The sequence below is a fragment of the Mauremys reevesii genome, linkage group 26 (genome assembly GCF_016161935.1).
Source record: "Mauremys reevesii isolate NIE-2019 linkage group 26, ASM1616193v1, whole genome shotgun sequence".
Lineage (NCBI taxonomy): Eukaryota > Metazoa > Chordata > Testudines > Geoemydidae > Mauremys > Mauremys reevesii.
In genome coordinates, this window is record NC_052648.1 from 7482549 (window position 1) to 7503694 (window position 21146).

The following is a 21146-nucleotide window of genomic DNA, read 5'->3' on the forward strand; positions in this document are numbered from 1 at the left end:
TCTCCCCTCCCAGGGGAACCCCCAAGCCTCTATCCCCACCTTGCCTCAGTGGCTACTGCCAGTCCCTATCTAGCCCCCGCTCACTGGGGCAGACGGCAGTCTGCAATCGCCTTTCATCATTGGCAAGGAGGTTGGACCAGCTGCCTCTGCCTATCTCTGGGCTGCACCTCCCAGGTCCAGTACCCGCTTTGGGCCTTATCCAGCCTGGAACTCCCCAGCTCCTCCAGCCTTTCCCCAGCACTGCTCTGTTTCCGGTACCCTGCTCCCAGGCAGGTAAGGTCCTTCTCTCTCCACAGCTAGAGAGAGACTGACCCAGCTCCGACCCGAGCCCTTATAACAGGGCCAGGTGTGGCCTGATTGGGGCGTGGCCCCAGCTGTGGCTGTCAGCCCAGCCTTCCTCCACCCAAGCAGGGGAACTGCCCCACTACAGCCAGACATTGTGCTGGGCACTGTACAAACATATAGTCAACCAGTCTCTGCCCCAAAGAGCTCACGGTCTGAAAGACAAGATGTAACGGATGGATGAGCCACAAAAGTGGGTTGGCACAGGGGAGGCAAGGTAACAATAAATATAATAGGACATGCCGATTCCTAGCCACTCGGTAGCAGTAGAATTAGTATCATTGTAAAAGGCGCTGCTAAGATCTCACCTGGAATACGGCGCACTGCTCTGGTCACCCATGTTCAAGAAAGATTAATTCAGACTGGAACAGGTGCAGAGAAGGGTTGTTAAGATGATCAGGGGAATGGAGAGCCTGTCTTGCGAGAGGAGACTAAAAGGTTTTAAAGAGCTGGCTGAAATGTTAATGTTGATTTTCAATAACTCTTGGAACACAGGGGGGACATTCCAGAAGACTGGAAGACAGCTAATGTTTTGCCCATATTTAAAAAGGATAAACAGGATGACCTGGGTAATTATAGCCCTGTCTTAGTCTGAAAACAATCCAAGGTGCTTTACAAGCCTTTTTAATGGGCTCCTCCCCCTACCTGGTGGAAAAATTGAAATCCAAAATATTTCAGTTCTGAAGAACCTCCACGGTGCCTTATGGGTGTTATAGGTTAGGTGCCACATGCTCCCAGTTCCCTCTGTTCAGAAGTACAGGTGGAAGGACCAGTGCTCCTCCAGTTGGGCTATCAAGCTGTCTAGTGATATTTGTAATGACCTCCTGTTGAGAGGAGAAGGAAATGTTTTTCCCTGACAGGTTGTTTATTTTCCACCCCTCTGGATCATCACCTGGGATAAGAAGTTGCACAGAACACAGATTAAAAAAAAAAAAAAAACCCCACAAACCTCACACACCAAACACCTTTTAATTCAACTGGCTGAATCGACACAGGGAGATTATTAGTTTTCTGTACGATTTGATTCCATTAATTAGCTTGAGAATATCAGCACAGCCAGGCAAGCAAAGAAAAACAGAGATAAATCCTTGCCATAGCACAGCTTCATCTTTTAAAGGCAATTAACTCTTAGTTATTAGCTTTTAATTAGGGAATAATAATGACACCATTAATACAGTTTATTATACTTGTCAGCAGACAGCTGTTCCAAGCAGATTTTATTATCAGATCTTGGCGGCTTTTGTCTGCTGTGATCCCATATTTCTAAGCATATTGGCGTGATTCCCCCCTGCCCCTACCCAGGGGGTACAGCAGTTAAGCCTCAGCTCCCAAATGTGCAACTCTCGTCACACAGAAAGCACAAGGGCCTCCAATCTAAGGTGGATCTGTATCATCTCCCCGCTGCGGCAGGAGCTGGCTCCAAATCGGAACTCTTGGCCGAATTCCAAGGAAGAACAAGAAGAGGGAGGAATGAGAATGAACGTCTCTTCAATTCCTTCCAAAACTTCAAAGGAATTTAGGCCTCACATAATACATGGGCGCTTATTTGTGTGTTTGTTTATTTTAAATAATCTAAGCTGGTTTCTCTGCCCTGAAGAATTCCAGCGGCAACGGGATCCAGTCTTGACTGCACATTTGATGTCTCTCTCATGGGTAATTTACATTCCTTTCTTCACTCATTTCCTGGGGGGGGATGTTGGATGTACACCAAATGCCAGTCTTACACCTCAGCTGATAACATCTGAGCTTGTGTCACGATAAGATGCCAGCAATCTCACTGGTTTTCTTCAGAGCAAGCAGTGCGGCTTTTCTAGCTCCCAAAGAGTTCCGGGTACTTTTACAGCACTGGAGAAATGTTTGGGAGTCTTCTAGTTTGTTAGTTTTTTTAAATCAAGAATCTCAAATAAATTTATCTAGTTGAAATGGTCATTTCTACCAACCCACCTGGTGCCCACTGTATTACTGACCACAGGCGTCTGACGAAGCGGGTATTCACCCACAAAAGCTCCATGCTCCAATTCATCTGTTAGGCTATGGCTACACTTGCACTTCAAAGCGGAAGCGCTAAGTGTAGTCAAAGCGCCAGCGCTGGGAGAGAGCTCTCCCAGCGCTGTCCGTACTCCACCTCCCTGTGGGGAATAACATACAGCACTGGGAGCTGCGCTCCCAGCACTGGGGCTTTGACCACACTGGCGCTTTGCAGTGCCGCAATTTGCAGCGCTGGAGAGGGTGTGTTTTCACACCCTGCTGCAGCGCTGCAAATTTGCAAGTGTAGCCAAGGCCTTAGTCTATAAGGTGCCACAGGACTCTTTGTCGTGTATTACTAGAAATATCTGACAATGGTAAAGTCTATGGAAATGTAATAAATTCCCCTTGACTGTGGCCTTTTTCAGGTTCATATTAAAATACGAAACAATGACAAGATCCTCCTGGATGAGCGGTTTACAGTAATACAGTGGGTTCCCCCCAGTAAGATTTTCTAGGGAACATCTTCTCCGTTTGGGCCACAATTAAAGATGCCAGACTTCAGGGATGCAGCAGTTCATGTTGGCGCAGAGATCACATGCGTGAGCTACTTATGCTAAACAATATGTTCCACCTCGTATTTAGCTGTGCTGCTCTGAGTACATTTTACAGACCTGAAGAAGAGCTCTGTGTAGCTCAAAAGTTTGTGTCTCTCACCAACAGAAGTTGGTCCAATAAAAAAAGATATTATCTCACCCACCTTGTGTCTCTAGTATCCTGGGATCGAGGCAGCTATAACACTGCATACAGAAATTTGTCCATGGCAGGCATTCTCCTTGCACCAAGCATAGTGCAGGCAAAGCCCTTTGAAATAAATCAGCCTGACACGAGGAGTAAACCAGTTGCAAGAACCTACTTGCGGTTACTGGAAGAAAACATACAATTGTTGCACTGAAAGCAAGATTGTTAAAGGCAGATACTAAATGGAGAAACTTTCCTGCACTTGCAAATAAAAATAGACTAGACAAAGAAGGGGAGAAAGAAAGGATTGTTATCTCCATTTTGCAGATAGGGAAACTGAGGCGTCGGGAGGTGAAACGACATCCAAATTCCAGGTCAGTGGCAGAAACTGGAACAGAACTCAGGTCTTCTGACTCCTAATCTAGCACCTTATTCAGCCAACCCACTGCCTCTCACTGGAGCTGGACTTATTGCAGCACTCTGTTGGCCCTTAATGACCTAATTCTGTACTTATTTTCATCCTGTGCACTGCCACAGATTTCGACGCAGCAGCAGATAGTGTAGCATCAGCCCAGAATTTGGCCTTAAGAATTTATTTCCCTGTGCAATGCCGCAGGTGTTTTGCACACTGTAGTGGTGCAATACACAATCTCAAAGTCTTCAAAGGTCATTGTTTGTTTGCACCCATGATGAAAGCTGGGGATAGTCTCAGGTCGTTAAGCGAAGCAGGTTTGGAATTCTCGGTGCAATTCAAATCTCTTCACCAGTTAGGCACTTTTTTGTGTGTTTGGCTGTATCACAGAAAATCCCCCCCAAGTGATCAAACTAAGTTTCACCAAATGTTGTCCCCAAATACATTTTGAGGCCGAGATCATACATGAGACACTTCAGCCCTGATGGTAACTTACCTTTTTATTTTTAAATGTAGCGATAAACTGCATTCAGCAGAGGCTTACAAAGAAAGTGCCTTCTCAGCCATAATGAGCACCACTTACACAACTTACAGCTAATGGCAATTCTCCTTTAGCTCAAGTGCTACCATTTGAGATCGTACACTCATGCAGGAAGTGAGGCACCTCAGTTTAAGTCCCAGCAGAGGGACTGATTCCTCGTGTTTCTTAATGAGACATGTCAACGCAAAACAATCGAACGCCAAAGCAGGGATCCCACGCAGGCGATTACAGGGTTCTGTGGCAGGCGATAGAATTAACTTACCTGTACACTCGAGTTTTGCAAGTAGAACCAAACTCCCCTACCCCTCATTCCCCGCATGGTTCCATGGTTAGCCAGCAGCCTGGAAGTGACAACAAAAGCAGGGTGGGTTCACACACAACGGTGAGCACTGCCTGCATGCTGGAGTGCATAGCTCCTCCGGGTTTCCCCCAGCTGCGGGTGGCAGAGAGCAGTTGCTTCCAAGAGAGGATATCTGCAGAGGGGCGTGAATGATAGTGGTCAGTGCTTTGCATCTCTTCATTCAAGCAGGGACAACAAAATAAAGCTGGCTGCAAGCTGGGCAGGTGAAGAGTGGCTTGCCCTCTGCTTCATAGCCCTTTAGCGTGGTGAGAGGGGGGTTCGGCAGGTGCCCTGACAGAGTTGTTAGTGCCAATCCAGTGATCACCATGTCATTCTCTTGCCAGGGGATTAATTTCTGATTTTACTGCTGCTCTTTATCACAGAGACAGCTTTGAAAGGCACAAATTTTCCAACCCACAATGGACCTGTCACAATGACAATTATATTTAACAGCGGCAGTTCAGTCTCGCCTTTGAAGGGCTCTGATTAGTGCAGTAAATAGAAGCATATTAGAGAGGTGTTGGGAGTGACAAGGCACTGACAGGCGGTATTCCTATCACATCAAAGCACTGCAAGGGGCCAGGAGCACACTGGGGCCTTGACAAATAGATCCAGCAGGACAATTCTTTTCACTGGGCTTTGGGTGCAGAGGAGAGGCAGAAGATTGACTATAGAGAGATTAAAACACACACGCCTATTACATTACTGCAATGAAGAGACTACATGGTGAAAATAAAGTTATTTCAGAAAAACAGCACCAAGGGAGGTTTTCTCCCCTCTTTCCAAGTCACCTGCCCTGCTGAGAGAAAAATACTGCAGCCCTGCAAGCAGAGGAGTTAAGTGGATGTACAAAGTTTGAACTTTGAGATCAGTGGTGGCACTGGGCAATTGCGTTGGGTACCAAGCAGCTCAAGGAGGTCCCCAATTTAATATCACCCCCAAAAGGCTGTTCATCTTATTTAACATGGACTTACTTAATGTGGACTTTTAAACAAGTATATTCCTATGTTTGTGCTGGTATACTGTTTGGTTCATGGAAATAATGCAATTAGTATTTTAGGGAGCGGGTGAGGGGTAACAGGTTCCCCCCCCCAAATATTCCTGCTTAGGAAGCCCACTGGGCTAGCACCACCTCCGTCTGAGATGCAGTATTTTAAAGATATAGAGGGGTAACTGAATAGCTAAAGAGGAGTCTATTGTTCAGAGCAGAGGCCAGGAGTCAGGATTTCTAAGTTCTTTTCCAGGTGACATTGGGAAAGTCACTTGTCAACTTCCAAATTTGGGTGGCTAAACATAGACACCTTAATAAGCAGTGGCCTGATTTTCAGAGGGGCTGAAGTCAATGGGATCTGCAGATGTTCAGCCCCTCCAAAAATGTTTGATGGTTTAGGGCTTAACCCACAGTAAGATACCTCCTCTCCCCCTCCCAGGCTGGATTATGAGAGCCTATTAACACGTACAGAGTGGTTTGAGGTCCTTAGTTTTACCTATAGAAGGTAAAAGTATTAGGATTCATCATTAAATAGGGAGAATTTAGTGCAGAAAAGTCCAATCAGCGGAGCTGAACAGAGATGGTACAAGCCTATAAAATGGTTTCATCCCCTGAATAAGGGACAAAGCTTTGGATTGCCATCCTTCTCAGATGAGTATTTGAACATCTGAAGTCAAGCCTGTCCCTAGTTTTTACTCCTGGGGGAATTCTGCACCAAAAAATTAAAAATTCTCTGCACAATATTTTAAAATTCTGAATATTTTCTTTGTCAAAATAACACAATATAATCATACCAGTTTCAATTATTTTTGGTCATTTATTTCAAAATAGCTGCTAGCAAGTATGTCTGTAACAATACAGACAACAAAAAAGATTCAGGAAATGTTTTTTGTCAGAAAGATTCCTTACTAGGCATATTAATACAGAATGCTGTGTAATAATTCATTTAAACTACAATACAGAAATGTATTTCCCGCACCCCTCAGAAGCAGTGCAAAGGCTTGTGGGAGTGAGGGGTAACGGAGGGAGAGGATGTAAATTGCTGGGAAGGAGTCTGGGTGTGAACTTGGAGGGTTGTTGGGTATGGGTGGGAAAAGTATGGAACAAGTTTTTGGGGGTCAAGGAGGGATTGTTAGGGAGCTTCCCCCATGCAGATCCTGGCTGACCCCTAGCCTCTCCTATTCAGTCAAGCACATCTGCCCCACCCCCTGTCTACGTGTCCCTCCACCCCCACTCAGATACCCACTCCCCCCATCCCCATATGGCCCTGCACCCCCTCCCCAGCTCTGTACCCCCTCCATCTGTCTCTGCACCCCCACCCAGCCACTCCCTTGTCTGTGTGTCCCTGTACCCCCTCCTAGTCCCCATGTCTCTGTGCCCCCACCCAGCCATTCCCCTATCCCTATGTGTCCCTGTCCCGTGTCTCTGTGCCCCCACTCAGCCACACCCTGTCCCCATGTAGTTCTGCACCGATTCCCCCATCACCATGTGGTCCTGCACCTCCCTCCCCCCTGTGACTGTGCCTCCACTCCCATTCAGCCCCTGCCCCAGTCTGTCCTCCCCCACTAGCCCTTATGAGCCTGACTCCACCTCCCCCAGCCTGTCTCCTGACCTGGCCTGCAGGCACTGCGAAAAAGGCAGGCTCTCTCTTCCCTAGCTGGCCAGGAGCTGCTGTTGTGTTCTATCACCAGAGCGCCCTCTGGTGGGAAAAAGGCAGAACTGTAGTAACATTTTGGCAGGTTTTTTCTGTGCAAAAAATTAAAAATATGCATGGCTCATTAATTATGCATGCAGTAGCACAGACTTCCCCCAGGAGTAAACAGTTTTGGTTCCAAGTGGGATCCAAACCCAGAAGCAGCCTATTTTCCAGTCCCAGGTCAGAAGCAGCTACACTAAAGGATTCTAATCTAACAGAAAGAAGGCATAACAAGAACCAGTGGCTGGTGGCAGAAGCCAGACAAATTCAAATTAGAAATTAGGCCCAAATTTATAACAGTGAGGGTGAGTAATCATTGGAACAAACTACTAAAGTGCTGGATTCTCCATCTCTGGATGTCTTCTGATCAGGACCGGACGCCTTCCTGGAAGACACACTTTAACAAGTTATTGGGCTTAATGGAGGGGTAATGGTAAAATTCAGTGGCCTGTGTCGTACTGTTCAGACTAGATTATCTAGGGTCTTTGTGGCCTTAAAAATCTATGAACAATCTCACAACTGCTGTTCTCATCAAACTTCAGCCAAAATGGTGGGAAATGCGTGGGAACAGCTGCACTCATGAGATTTCCACCACTTGTGGTCAGAAATCTCATGTGAATGGTTTGTCAGGTCACAGCACCTTTAAATCTCAGCCTCAAGTTGAGTCTTATGCCTGAACCCCAAACTACACTGGACCCAGACGCATCACTTCCTCGGCCTAGTTACGCTCCAAAAGCTCTAAACTGATGAAAGGTAAGAGCAGCCCAAGGAAGAAGAGAGACAGCCCTTATCCACAGGCAGGGAGTGAGGAGGCCTTAGGCTGTTTGGAGAATTTAAGCACAGCTTTCTTACCACCATCACCTCTTTAAAATATCCGTGAATCCTCCTGTATCTAGGATCAAGTCAGTTCTTTCTTTGCTGGCAGTTGTCTAGTGGGTGAATCTGTGCCTCTCTGCTGTGCTGAGAGAAAAAAAACTATTGCAGCACCCTGGCTTGTATCAAAAGTAACCGACCATTCTCCTCCAACCCATGAAGAGCTGCTGTGCAGTCTAGAGCCAGCCTGGCCACATGAGGAAGGCATATGTCCATTGATTTTCAAACCACAAGGACGAGGTCACTCCTGCTATAGAAACAGCCTGGCCAGGAGCCTGTTTGCTGGAGAGAGGCTGCAGCTCTGATATTCCAGTATTAGCAGCCGGCATCTGAAATGACAAGCCTAGGGCTGAAAGCTAAGCCAAAGTCAGCGGCACACTGCCATGCCCTGCCGCTGCTCAGCCAGATTCCTGTTCAGCCCATGGAAGAATGGGCTAACTCTGGGTAGAATTACACAAGGACCTGTAGATTGGAGAATAAATTGCAGTTGTTTCTGCTTCTCTAATCTTTAATATATAAAATACTCCAAACCACTTTCGATTGGCACATAACCAAAATAAACGCAGCAGGCAGTTAACTTTTCTTCCATCAGAGATGTGGAGGAATTTTAGCCCAACATTTCATTTGGGGCTAACACCCCAATATCAGTTTACAGCTGGGGTGAGGGTAATCTGTAGACAAGGGTCTGAGCAAGGCATAGTCTGAACACAGGGCTGGGAGACAGGAACTTCAAGGTCTTCTACTGTGACCTAGGGCAATTCGCTTGCCCTTTCTGCCTCTGTTTGTAAAGCAGGCATGAAATCGCTCATAGGGGTGTTGGGAGTCGTCATTTTTCTGCAGTGCTTTGAGGTGGAAAGTGTTAAGTATCATTCAGTGCTAGGCTCAATCGGTATTAAGCACAGGTCCTCTCCTTAGGCTCTTGGCACTCTGCCCCATGTGCTATGCAGACAGAACTGTCCATTTATTCCAAGCACCACTTTAAATGAGAAGAATGGCATCTACAGGTAGGTATCAGCCACCTGGGTCCTCCAGGCATTCTACAGATGAACATGACCTTTGCAGGCCTGAAAGTGTGAAAACAACAGGCTTCCCAGGAGGTGACAGTCAATAATGGGTGGTGAGATCGGAGACTGTACTTGCCCCCGAGCCCTGACTGCAGCAGGTGCACCTCGCTGGGCCTCGTTGAGAGTCTGTGAAACCAGTGTTCACCATCTCCCTTTTGGAACAAACATGGAGAGTCTCCGCGACCCTTAGCTGCAAGAAGACTACAGTCACTTCTCCTTTGACCTCAATACATTGCCAATACTAACCTAGTCACACACATGTGCCTCCTCTCTTCTCCAGCCCAAACAGTCCTCCAGACACTTTATTACAGAGCGGTCTTGAGTCTCCGTTTGCCCTGCCCATTGCCCATCATTTAAACCATTGCAAAGACCAGCCCATTTTCCCTTGGTATAAATGACTGCAAGCGGTGCAGGGCAATGGGATTAGGGGATTTTTAATCGTAGGAGTAGAGTGGAAAAGACTCAGCTGCCTCAGCTCCAGTAAAAGAACCTGCTGGAGAAAGTCTTCATTTTTGCTTCCTCTCCCCACAAAATTACCAAGCCATGGAGGAGATGTCTAAAGCAACACCCTGATGTGACACCATCACCTTTAATCCTCAATGGAATTACCCCAGCATCAAGCAAACAGAAATACTTCATATTCCCTTGCCCCAAAAGGAGCAATTTTATCACTCTTTTAAAAAACACAATCTTCTTGAGAGCAGAGCTACAGATTCCACATTCAGGAAAGGAGGAAGGAGAGGGGAGGGGAGGAAGTCTCTGGAGACCTGAATACATGGAAAAGTTGCACCAGTTTAACTTAAATCACTTATTAAACCTGTGCGAATGCTATTTCAGTTTAAGAGTGGCTTCCTGAGGTTTAGCTTAACCTGATCAATTTAAGCTAAATTGAAACAAGTCACTCAAACCAAAATAAGTGCATCCCCATGCGGGGGACGTACTGGTTAGAAAGTAAATCACACCTTTATACACCAGTACAACTTCCTCAGGTAGACAAGCCCCGAGATTCAATCCACAGGAGTATGGTTCCGTATTTCCTTTTATTCGTTCATGTATTTAGTGCTAGTGAAAGGTGCAGGATTGACAGCCCCGGAGACTGAAATCCTATTAACTCAAGAGAAGAGGTAAAAACCCAGGCAAGAGCAGGGCAAGCTTTGCCTACAGATAAGCCTCAACCCTGCTATGGAGGGGACCAAATGCAAGAGTGGAGTTGAGTGACAATCTCTCATTCAGTCTTTAGCCTCTCTGTTGAGATCAGCAGCAGGAGGGAGAACCTCGTAGCAATAGTTTGAGTTGTGGACTTTTGTCCTTGGGTAGCTAAAGTCCATCTCATTTCACAAGGGCCGTGGAATATCAGTGACCTTTTGATCCCAACAGATCTGGGTGGGATTTGAACTAGTGGGTTAGACAGTTTTTCAGATCTATCTTTCATTCCGTAACCATGAAGCCTTCCAGTCCCCTTTCTTAGGCAACCCTCAGATAGGAAAGAAAAAAATGAAGTGTTCTCTTGATTTTCATTTTTAATTGGATCCACTGTATTCATCTCCTCCAAACACCTGGAGGGCTGAATGGGGTAAAACAGAGATATAAAACTAGGAAGAGAATGGAGTGGAATTTTTTCAAGAAACTGAATTTTTCAGTGAAATTGTCTATTTGGATGAAAAAATTCACAAATGTGTCAAACTGTTTCACAGCACAAACGGGTGACATCCTGATCTAGAAAATAAGATAAGTTTCAATCTGTACTAAGTAGCAGCTCCATTTAAGTTTTTACAACATCGATTATATCATGGTTACTAGATAGCATAATATGACATGGCTTGGCATACAGCGTGTTTAAACACGGGTTTAAAGAGTGATGTAAGTTAAACTGGTAGTGCAACGTTCCAGCGAGCAGCTGGATCTCTAGCACAATCCATTAGTGTGTTTGTCTGTTAACCGAAAGGCTGGTGGTCCAAGCTCACTCAGGGACATGACTACATCTTTATAAGAGTAGTGAAGCGCTGGACCAGGCTTCCAAGGGAGGTTGTGGAATCCCCATCACCGGAGGTTGAAGAACAGATTGAACAAACATCTGTCCCGGTTGTTCTAAGTTTACTTGGTCGTGCTTCAGTACAGGAGACCAGACTTGACTTCTCCAGGTCCCTTCCAGCCTACATTTCTAGGATTCTATCTCCTGTCAGATTATGCACTACTACTGCTGGCATGTCATGAAATGTAAAAATAATAATAATGAAAAAAATCAAAACAAATTATTTTGTTCTGAAACAAAATTTAAAAATTTTCCTCAAACGAAGTTTTCAAAATGGATTTTTTTTTGGAATTTCCATTTTGCTGCAAATTTCAAAAACTTGTTTTGTTGTAATCTGAAATGAAAACAAAATTTAAAAAATGTCGACTTCCCGCACAACAAACGCCAAGTTCCAACCTGCTCTAGTTCAATGCATCCTTTGAAGCAGCAGCATTGATGCAAAACCCATACCAATGGCTGGAAACGAGAAATGTAAAAACAAAATAACCCCAACTGATACATGTGCGATAAGAAAGAGCTGAAACACGGATTCTAGGAGCATCTGAGGTGGCCCTTTATAGATTCAGAGATTCCAAGGCCAGAATGGACCATTTTGATCATCTTGTCTGACCCCTTGTATAACAAGCCATAATAACGTCCCCAAAATAATTCCTAAAGCAGATCTTTTAGATAAACATCCAATCTTGATTTTAAAATTGCCAGTGATAGAGAATCCACCATGACCCTTGGTAAATTGTTCCCAGTCTGAATTCGTCTAGCTTCCAACTTCCAGCCATTGGACCATGCTATACCTTTCTTTGCTAGATTCAAGAGCCCATTATTAAATATTTGTTCCCCATGTAGATACTTATAGATCGTAATCAAATCACCCCTCACCCTTCTCTTTGTTTTCATCTCCTCATCTCTTAAAAGGAGTGTGATCATGGAATTACAGCCAAGTGAAAGGAAAGCACAAAGGGCACTGGAGAGAGCACATGGAAGCTGTACTGAAAATTCCTGGCCCTCTGTGTTCAAAGATCCCAGTGCTGGGAGGCTGCAGGAAGATGGGAGAACTGATGGGCAAGCTTCAAAATGGTGCAGATAAGCACCCAGACCTCTATGCTGGAGACCTGTGAGAACACACCCATGAGAGTCACTGTTTCAGCGGGATCCGAAATACGACAAGAACACTTGTCTCACGGCCCTTCCACGTCTGGATCAGGTGAATCAAAAAGGTGACGAGCTGACCAACGTGGTTAGAAGTTTGGACCATTTATCATCTTGATCGGAGAACTAGTCCATATGTTCCTAATAAAGGCCGTAGCATTTTGACCTTGAGCATCAAGAGGCAATGCATGTAAAGTACGTAGCCACGCATACTCCCAACAGCACTGCTATTTTAACACGACGTTCCAAATCATTCACCTGCAAGAAAAGAATCCTCCTCTCATCCCTCACTGAGCTACTGTGTCTTCTGTCAGACAGAGAAACGGAAGAGTTAAATATTTCTCTTCCTCCACTATTCCACCCTCCGGGCTTAGGGCTAAACTCCGTCTGGCAGCGTTGCAGCAAGAATAAGCAGCCTGTTCATTCCTGTCTTTTCAATGCTGCCAGAAATTATCACAGAACAGCTTTATTGTGCGTGTGACTATTTGTGACACAGACTCACAAAGGGAACTCCACCAGCTTTTACACTACAGGATTTAAGATGTTTGCTCGTGAATACATCCCGCTAATCACAAGCCTCAAAACAGGAGCTGTACTTCTCTGAAACAACAATAGCAAAAGTGGTCTTCTTCAGGGCTTCAGAGCTGGGAGGGAGCATAACAGATGGTTATCTGGCCAAAGACCCATGTAATCTGGGCCCATCACTGACTGCATCTATGACAAGCACTCCACAGGGCAGGCCAGGGAAGGGCTTTACAGTCTGTTCATCACACTGGTCCAGGCTGCCCGGCAACAGGAACCTGCGGAATACGTAGTAACTCCTGCAAACAGATTGTACCTGACGTGAGATGAGAAGGGAAGGAGTGGGAATTCCCAGAGATTGGAGGAAATGAGACCGAGGCAAGTCAAGGAGATTGAGAGGTGTGTGTCCGGGAAGTGGGGGGGAGAGAGACACGGGGACGACACATGGGACAAAAAAAGGACAGAGTAACATCTCCAGCTATCACTGCAATTCAGGTGCATGGGTAAGAAACATCCCAAATCCTCAGGAATATGAGAGAGAGAGACTGGAAGAAGAGACTAATGAGGGGCATTAAACAGAAGACTCTCCGCCCCACCCCAAATGGTGCTCAGAGTAAGAAATAGTGAATGAGACGCTTAGCTAGCTAAGCAGTATGCACACCTTATCCCCATGGTGCTCACACTGTGAGATGACACGGGATAGCTCCGTTTTCTGTTCAGCCCCACAGAATCTACCTCAGTGGGAGATTGAATAGGGAAAGGGCCTAGAATAGTTCCTAGACCAACAGTGTCAAGACTTGGGAAGGCTAGTGTGAGAATATCTGCTCCATCCCAGCTCTATGATGCTCGGATAGGAAATGCTGATCTTCATCTTTCTGATACTGGTCCAAGGCTTCTGCTTGGAAACATTTTACTGGTCCTTAATGTGGCTTTATTGGCCCTTCACAAAGGGTTGTTGGTTATGGCAGGTCACAAGATAGTGGACCTTAAAATCACAGGACAAATTTCTGCTAGTGACTGCAATGGAATTAGACCAGCAGAGACTTTGGCTCTCACTTCCTTCTCACGCCTCTGGATCAAATAAATATGGTTTTTATCAGACTGCCTTGAGTAAAGCTAGGAAGCAGGTATTGGTGAGCTGAAATCTAAGGGATATTGCTTTCACCTGATCTGAAGCATTAGTCACTGACTGTAGCAGTCTGTGAGATGTCTCTACAAAACAATGTCAGAACTCCAGTGGGGGGAAAAGGGGTGTTGACAATCGAAAAGATGCGATTTTAAAAGGTTCATTATCTGTGTGACCTGCAAGGGCTAGATAGGCATGCTGAACCACTACTGAGATGGCTAAAAGACAGATTCCCTGTAATACGTAGTCACTGGTGGTTTATAAAAATCACAGAAATGTAGCATTGGAAGGGACCTCGATAGGTCAACTTACCCAGTTCCCTGCTCGAAGGCAGGACTAAATATTATCTAGACCATCCCTGTCAGGTGTTTGTTTAACCTCTTCTTAAAAACCTCTGACAGATTCCACAGTCTCCCTATTTTGGGCCTTAAAACTCTCACTGATCAGTAATTAACCAGTGCTTCTATGCACTGATCTAGCGATACCAAGTCCTGGACCATTACAATTTCAATTCTGAACTGAGACGGGCTGCAAGGGCAGAGCTCTTGCCCTGCTCTTAGGAGAGAAGGGGCAGACCACATTCCAATTCACCAACCTCAGCTTCTCATGACCGAGTTACTGGTCAGCTTTCAATAACCACTCTGACTTGGGAGATTTCTTCCCCTTCAGCACAGTAGCTTTTATTTAGAAATGAAGAGACTTCAACCTCCTAAAAATTGTAATTCTGAAGTGCTCGATAGCCTTTAATTCATTATGAACCTAGAGGCAGAGAAAAAAAATGCAAAAAAATACATCACATCCTTAATCTAAGAGGGGGAAAAAAATCAATTTTATAGCACATAATCAGACACTTACAAATATATTTCACTGGGGGGTGGGGAAGAAGTGTGCATTTCCTATTTCCTTTTCCATAGTCTGATGCACAGAAACCTTCAACATGGTCATTATAGATAAACTGCACAAGTCATTCCTGAACCAAAAGAGGGCTTTAAGAACAAACAAAACAGGAAAAACCCAGCAACAAAGAAGGGCATTCTACAGTTCCAGATTCACGTTTAAACATAACTCACCATCTGAATATGGGGGTCAGGGAAATACACTTTTTTTGTTGTTGTTGTTTTTACAATATAAATAGTATTTAAAAAGGTACTACATATGAATACAGTAATGGTGCTACTTCAGTCAGGACTTTTAACATGCAGAGGAAATCCGCCCACTGCTCACAACCCATCCCACTCTTCCTCCCTTCCCCTCCCCACTTCCCAAAAAAAAAAAAAATCCTCTGCTGTTTAAATTCTCTTTCAATTGTTTTAAATATTTCTGTGGCCTGGCAACCATCCATTTTTTTCTTTTATACAAGCAAATTATCCTTTAAATCATGTTCTAGCCAACAGGAGACAGCTATGCAGGAGTAATCGCTACACAGGTGCAGCAGCAAATAAAGGAAAGAGACTTCAACTAGGTTCTAATTCTTCTTCTATCCAAAATGACACAAACTGAGGCTTTTAAGAACCATGTCCTTTTTTCCTTTAAACAAAAAAAGTACATTCTTCTTTTATAAATTCAGTCTAATGCTTTTTTGGAGACAGATTCATTTGGAGAAGTCGAAAGCTGAAAATAAAATAAAATAAAATAAAATAAAATAAAATAAAGAATAAAACTGCCTGAAAGGATTTCAAACTGTTTTATAAAACACACTTTAAAAAACAAAACAAAAAAAAAAAGAGAGCAAAGCACCTCACAGCAGAGGCAGCAAGAAGTGAAGGGAATTCTAATTCCCCCAAGAAAGAACACTTCACTCCATTTCCATTCTCTGACTGGGACAGCTGAAAATCTGTCCAGTCTCTTAAGATGCTAATTACCATGTTATTCCCCAAATGCTTCCCACTTACTCCCCTGAAGATATCTAAACACAGTCACTTTAAAAAAAAATATTGACTGTATTACAAGGGGGCTTAAAAAGAGAATATTGTTCCTCCCTGCCCAGGAATTTCAGGGACTCAAGTGAAAAAGATCGCTGAGGACACGTTTCCTGGGTAGCTTTGTCAACTCACAGGCAAAGCACAAAGGTGGGTTTGAATAGGTGCTGTACATGTACCATGTCCCCGTCCCCCCACTCCCACACTGCAGCAGCCTCATCTCCCTGCAGTTCTCCATGAAGTCTACTTATTTCTCTTCACTTCAAACCTGATTCAAAGCCCTCTGAAGTCAGCGGGAGCCTCTTTCCACCAACTTCGATGGACTTTGGATCAGGCCTTTTATGCAACACTGTTCCATAACAGCTCTACAGCAGGAGGTGCTTATACAGCGTTCAGATGGAAGCTGCCCACTCAGTATTTCAGGATTTGTTTCTGACTTTAATACTCATTTTAATACTCAATGAACTGAGCCCCAAACAAATGCAGGCTTTCATCCTGCTTCACCAGGAGCATCTGAAAGGCTCACTCCTTACCTAGGTAAAGGATGTCACAACAATCAAAGGCGTTTGGGGAATTTCTTCTTTAATGGGGGGGTGCGGGGAAAGAATATATACACACCTCCAAGGCTTCTGTCATGGAATGATTCACACAACTGTAAGCTGCACAGCTCAAAGCCATGCCTAAGAGAGAGCCAGAACAATCCCCTTGCACGCCACTGTCTGATAGGAAGGGGAGGGCAGCTCTTAAAGGGGAGGGCAGCAACAGAACAGTGCCTGCCAGGTCTGCGAGGGGAGGAATCAATGGCATATCTGAATCAAAAGGCATGCACGCTGGAGGCGGCAGAGTCTAAGTGATTGCAAAGATGGGGGAGGAAAAGGCGAGGAAGAGGAGTAGAAGGAGCAAATACCGAAGTCCAGCCATTTCTCCACTGGTTGCTCTTTGCTGATGACAGGGCAGAAATGCACACACCCACCATCTAATTCATCGACTGCAACAACATTCGGGTTATGAGACATTTCTTTTCCCCCTTCCCCGGGTTACTAAGAAAACATTGCTTTAAAAAACAACCCATGATGTCTGCTCTTGTTCTCTCTCCCCACTGCAGTGTTAAATTACATTTCAGTGGTGGGAAGGAGGGGGAAATGATTTTATTCTTTTCGGTTTTAAAGCAACGACCTAGAAAAAAATATTGGTGGAAATTGTCGCTTTCCTATTTTTGTTTGTGTTTTTTTTTCTTAATAATGCTCATTTATAGAAAAACGTCACAAAGGTGATTTATATGTACAGAAATCATGATTCCAAAGGCTGCTTCAGTAGTCAGTGAAATAGCACCTTTTAAAGACAAAAGAGTTTGATGTGGTTTAAAAATCTGAGTCATTTCATTTTTCCATTCATTTTAACCCTTTCCAAACCTTAAAAAAAAAAAAAAAGGAGCCAGTCACAAAGCTCCATTAGTACAAACTCTTCCAAAGTCTTCATGTGAAATGCTGTCTGAAGGGGTTTTGAGCTCCCTATTCTATTGGTCAGCAATGCAGCTGACAGAGTAGAGGTAGCCTGTAGCCAGACAGGATTTTCTTGCAGTCCAAACCAAGAGCAGAAGAAGGAATTCACAGCAGGCTATTGCACGGGGCTGGCCTTTTGTTCCACAGTTTCCTGGTTATTTTTCCTCAGGGCTGAAAAGGGTTAATTTTTTATTATTATTAATCCTGGTTAAAACATGTTACTCTGTGGTCCTGGCTGGTACTGCGTCTGCAGCAGGGTCTCCATGAAGGCCAAATAATCTGGATTCTGTCCATAGTCCTCGGGATTCCTGGAATTCCCCACTCGGGGGCGCTTGGCCGCTTTCACTTCATCTCCCGAAAACACTCCTTCCTGAGGGGCCCCAGTGCTGAGGGACTACAGGAGACAGGAAAGTACAATCATTAGAGGGGAAGATGCACGAGAGAGAAGCGCACCTATTTAACAAACCTGCGTGGACAGGAGATAGTGAACATTGTGTTACGTCCATGCTAGAGAACCACTGAAGGCTGGAGACTGCAGGGACTGGCTCAGAGGAACACACTTGGCTTGCTAGGACCAAACTCAAAAACTTCAAGTCTGCTTCATTTCCGTAGCAGGTTCTCTTCCACTCTCTAACTCCTATCCACAAATCCTCTGCCACTGCAACCCTTCTCTGTCTGCTCAGGTTATTCATTCATCGTACAAAACACCGTGGTAAAGGAAGCTTCTCTTACTTCCTTAGGCATAGAGGGGTCTGTTTGGGGAAGGGATTGTTGTAAGAAGACATGGCATAGCTTATACACTGCTTCTCACTCTCAAAGCAAAGCAGAGAGAAGGTTCTTGGTAAGCGTGGTTACTTCCTTCCTTCATCCAGCTGCTCTTTATTAGAGTATCTTGGGGGTCACTCACACAGAACTCTTCCTAAAAATTTCTGGGAACAGGAGGCATGCAGAAAGAACTAAGAGTTTCAAGTCAGATGCGAGTTATTCACCTTTCATTGTGTGTGCGCGCGTGTGTGTGTGTGCACACGCATGAGGGAGAGAGACAGAATGAGTAAGAGAGTGTGCACGAAGGGGAGTGGATGTGTGTGTCAGTCACTCTGGAAATGTTACAAAGCCTGAAGGTCAGGATCCATCAAAAGTGACACCTCCACGCACCCTACCTCACCACTCAAATTCATCAGCTTTGCTGAAAGGCAGCGCTGCAGCCAGATACTATAAAAAATATTGTCTAAATAAAGACTGACGACCTCTGTTCACCTGATAAAAGCAAACGCAAGCAGCGCCTCTGCTCCCAGAATCCACTTGAAAAAAGGACAAAAGTAAATTACACACAGCATAGTTAATCTGTGGAATTCATTGCCACAAGATGTCTGAGACCAGAGGATTTAAAGAAGGATGAGATCTGTATGGATTATGACAAAATCTAGAGTTACATTAGAGATGATAAAAGCATTTTATAAGGCACTAAAAATCCCTTCAATATTTCATGGCATAAACTAACCTATAACCAATTGGCGAAGCTTCTTCCTAATCCCTATAAATCAGGGGTGGCCAACCTGTGGCTCCGGAGCCATATGCAGCTCTTCAGAAGTTAATATGCGGCTCCTTGTATAGGCACCGACTCCAGGGCTGGAGCTAGAGGCGTCAACTTTCCAATGTGCCGGGGGGGTGCTCACTGCTCAAACCCTGGCTCTGCCACAGGCCCTGCCCCCATTCCACCCCTTCCTGCCCCCTCCCCTGAGCCTGCCATGCCCTCGCTCCTCTCCCTCCCCCTTCCCCTCCCCACCCGGAGCCTCCTGCATGCCATGAAACAGCTGTTTGGGAGATGTGGGGAGGGAGGGGGAGGTGCTGATCGGCAGGGCTGCCGGTTTTGGGGAGAGCTCATGGGGGGCTGCTTACATATTACTGTGGCTCTTTGACAATGTACATTGGTAAATTCTGGCTCCTTCTCAGGCTGGCCACCCCTGCCCATGGGTAGTTTATTCCACATAAATGTCCACTACAGGGTTATTTTATTTTAATTTATTTTATGTGCAACTTCAAGCATCTGTTGGTGGCCACAGACAGTGTTAGTGGTCAGACAGACCAGGGACTCTGGTGACCACCAGTGGAACGCAGTATGGCAGTGCCCATAATCCTTTTGTCTTTATCATGCAACAGTTGACATCACAGGCATCTAGAACAAAGCAAGAAGCTGTATGTGCTTCATTGCTCTGGGCATCTGATCTCACACTCTTTAAAAGCAGCCTCAGGTTGGGGGAGAAAGGGGGGGTGGGGGAACTCCTGAGCCACAGATTCCAATCTTAGTAATATCAACTCCTTTTTTCTAGGTCGACTAATTCAGCCACAGTTAACTGCATGGAACTACGCCTACACTATGGGGTGTGATTTCCCCACTTGTGCACGCACACTCACGCTTACTCTCATCCAGATAGCATGAGTGTAAATAGTTGTGTAGCTGCAGTAGCACAGGTAGCATGCTGTGCAAGTATATATACATGAGGAAGACGAATCACACCGCTAGCTCATAATGTAGACATAGACTATATGTTGGTCTTTAAGAGGAAGCTTAAAAAATTAGGGTCCTCTGTGTTCCATGGGATTTTTTAATATCTTTTGGAAGTTTTTTATTCCAGTATCGTTGGCCAAAATTTCCAAGACACCACTGGGCTGCAGGTCAGTTCACCTGACCATTATCCTCTCACCCCGCAGGTGGCAACATTTCAGTGGCGGAGTTTGTAACTGGTATCCTACAAGATGCAAGGCACTTTACTGAACACAAGATCTCTTAACTAGGGAACACAGAAATCAGGTCTTGACAAGCAGGAATTGTTTAAAACCTTTTCAAATGTCTTCATTAGTCATTTTACAATCTTACACATATTCTGTGAGTGAATTAGGGTCTTATACTTCTAGACGGGAGAGGGAGCTTTTTAGGTCACTTTCAAACAGCCTTTAAAAGAAAATCTAATGAGCATATGTGAGAAGCAGCTCCCCCTTTTTTCCCTGCGGATTTGATACTCACCAGGCGAGATTTCACTCTCTTAGGAAGCTCCTCCTCCAATGTGTAAATATCACCACGTTTTACCATCAGCTGGGAGCCATCTTCAAACTCCACCTGCAGAGAGCATAGTAGCAATCAGGTGACTGACTTCTCCATTTACAGCTAACAATTCTTTCCTCACTTCCTTTTATCAGCCTAAAAAGTCCCCAGGATTCTCTGATGGACACAGAAAACACAGTGGGACCCATGAAGAAAACACTCCCTCCTCCCGCCTCCCGTTGTAACATGGGTATTACACTCACATTAATAAGCCCTTCTTCCTTCTTAAATTAAGATTTTTTTTCACACAAGTCAAAATATTTTTGTGTTTTAACAAGGAACAATAATCAGTCAGGTGTAAAAAATGGTGGTGTTAACGCCTCATTCTAAACCTCTTTCACTGAGCACTGATTACATCATGAATTATGTAACAGGAGATGTTACAGGGATGTTTGTTCATGAAAATGAGCCCATGAAATTTTAAACTATAAAATAAATGTTCTCAGAGCCTCTTGCTTGCTTTGCTGAAGACTTACAGTAGCCTCCTGGATAATGCAGAAAACGTACACAATACGGTTTAAGAGAAAGGTAGGGCTTGATTTAAACTGGGAAAATTCAGAGGGTCGAAAGAATCTATGGGCACATCTACACTACTGCTTATGTTGATGAGGGGTGTGAAAAAGCCACACCCCCACCCTGAGCGATGCAAGTTACACCGACCTAAGCGCCAGTGTGGACAGCCCTATGTTGGCAGGAGACGCTCTCCCACAGACATAGTTGTAACAACCAGGCACAAGGGAATACGTTATGGGTAGTTTAAGTCTCCATTCTGAATACACACACAAATGAGGTTTAAAGACAAACCACTGGAGTTAAATTTTGAAAAAATAT

At 44.8% G+C, this 21146-nt stretch overlaps 1 protein-coding gene across 1 annotated transcript in view; it reads right to left on the bottom strand.

The window, feature by feature from the left end:
• Window positions 1–17420: 17420 nt before the first annotated feature.
• KDM4B (lysine demethylase 4B) overlaps window positions 17421–21146 on the bottom strand; it is a 155005-nt gene continuing 151279 nt past the window's right edge. The window contains exons 21-22 of the mRNA XM_039516106.1: window positions 20238–20330; window positions 17421–17606 (exon numbers count right to left, since the gene is read on the bottom strand). Of these exons, the coding sequence (XP_039372040.1) occupies window positions 17421–17606; window positions 20238–20330 (279 nt within the window). The remainder of the gene's footprint in view (window positions 17607–20237; window positions 20331–21146) is intronic.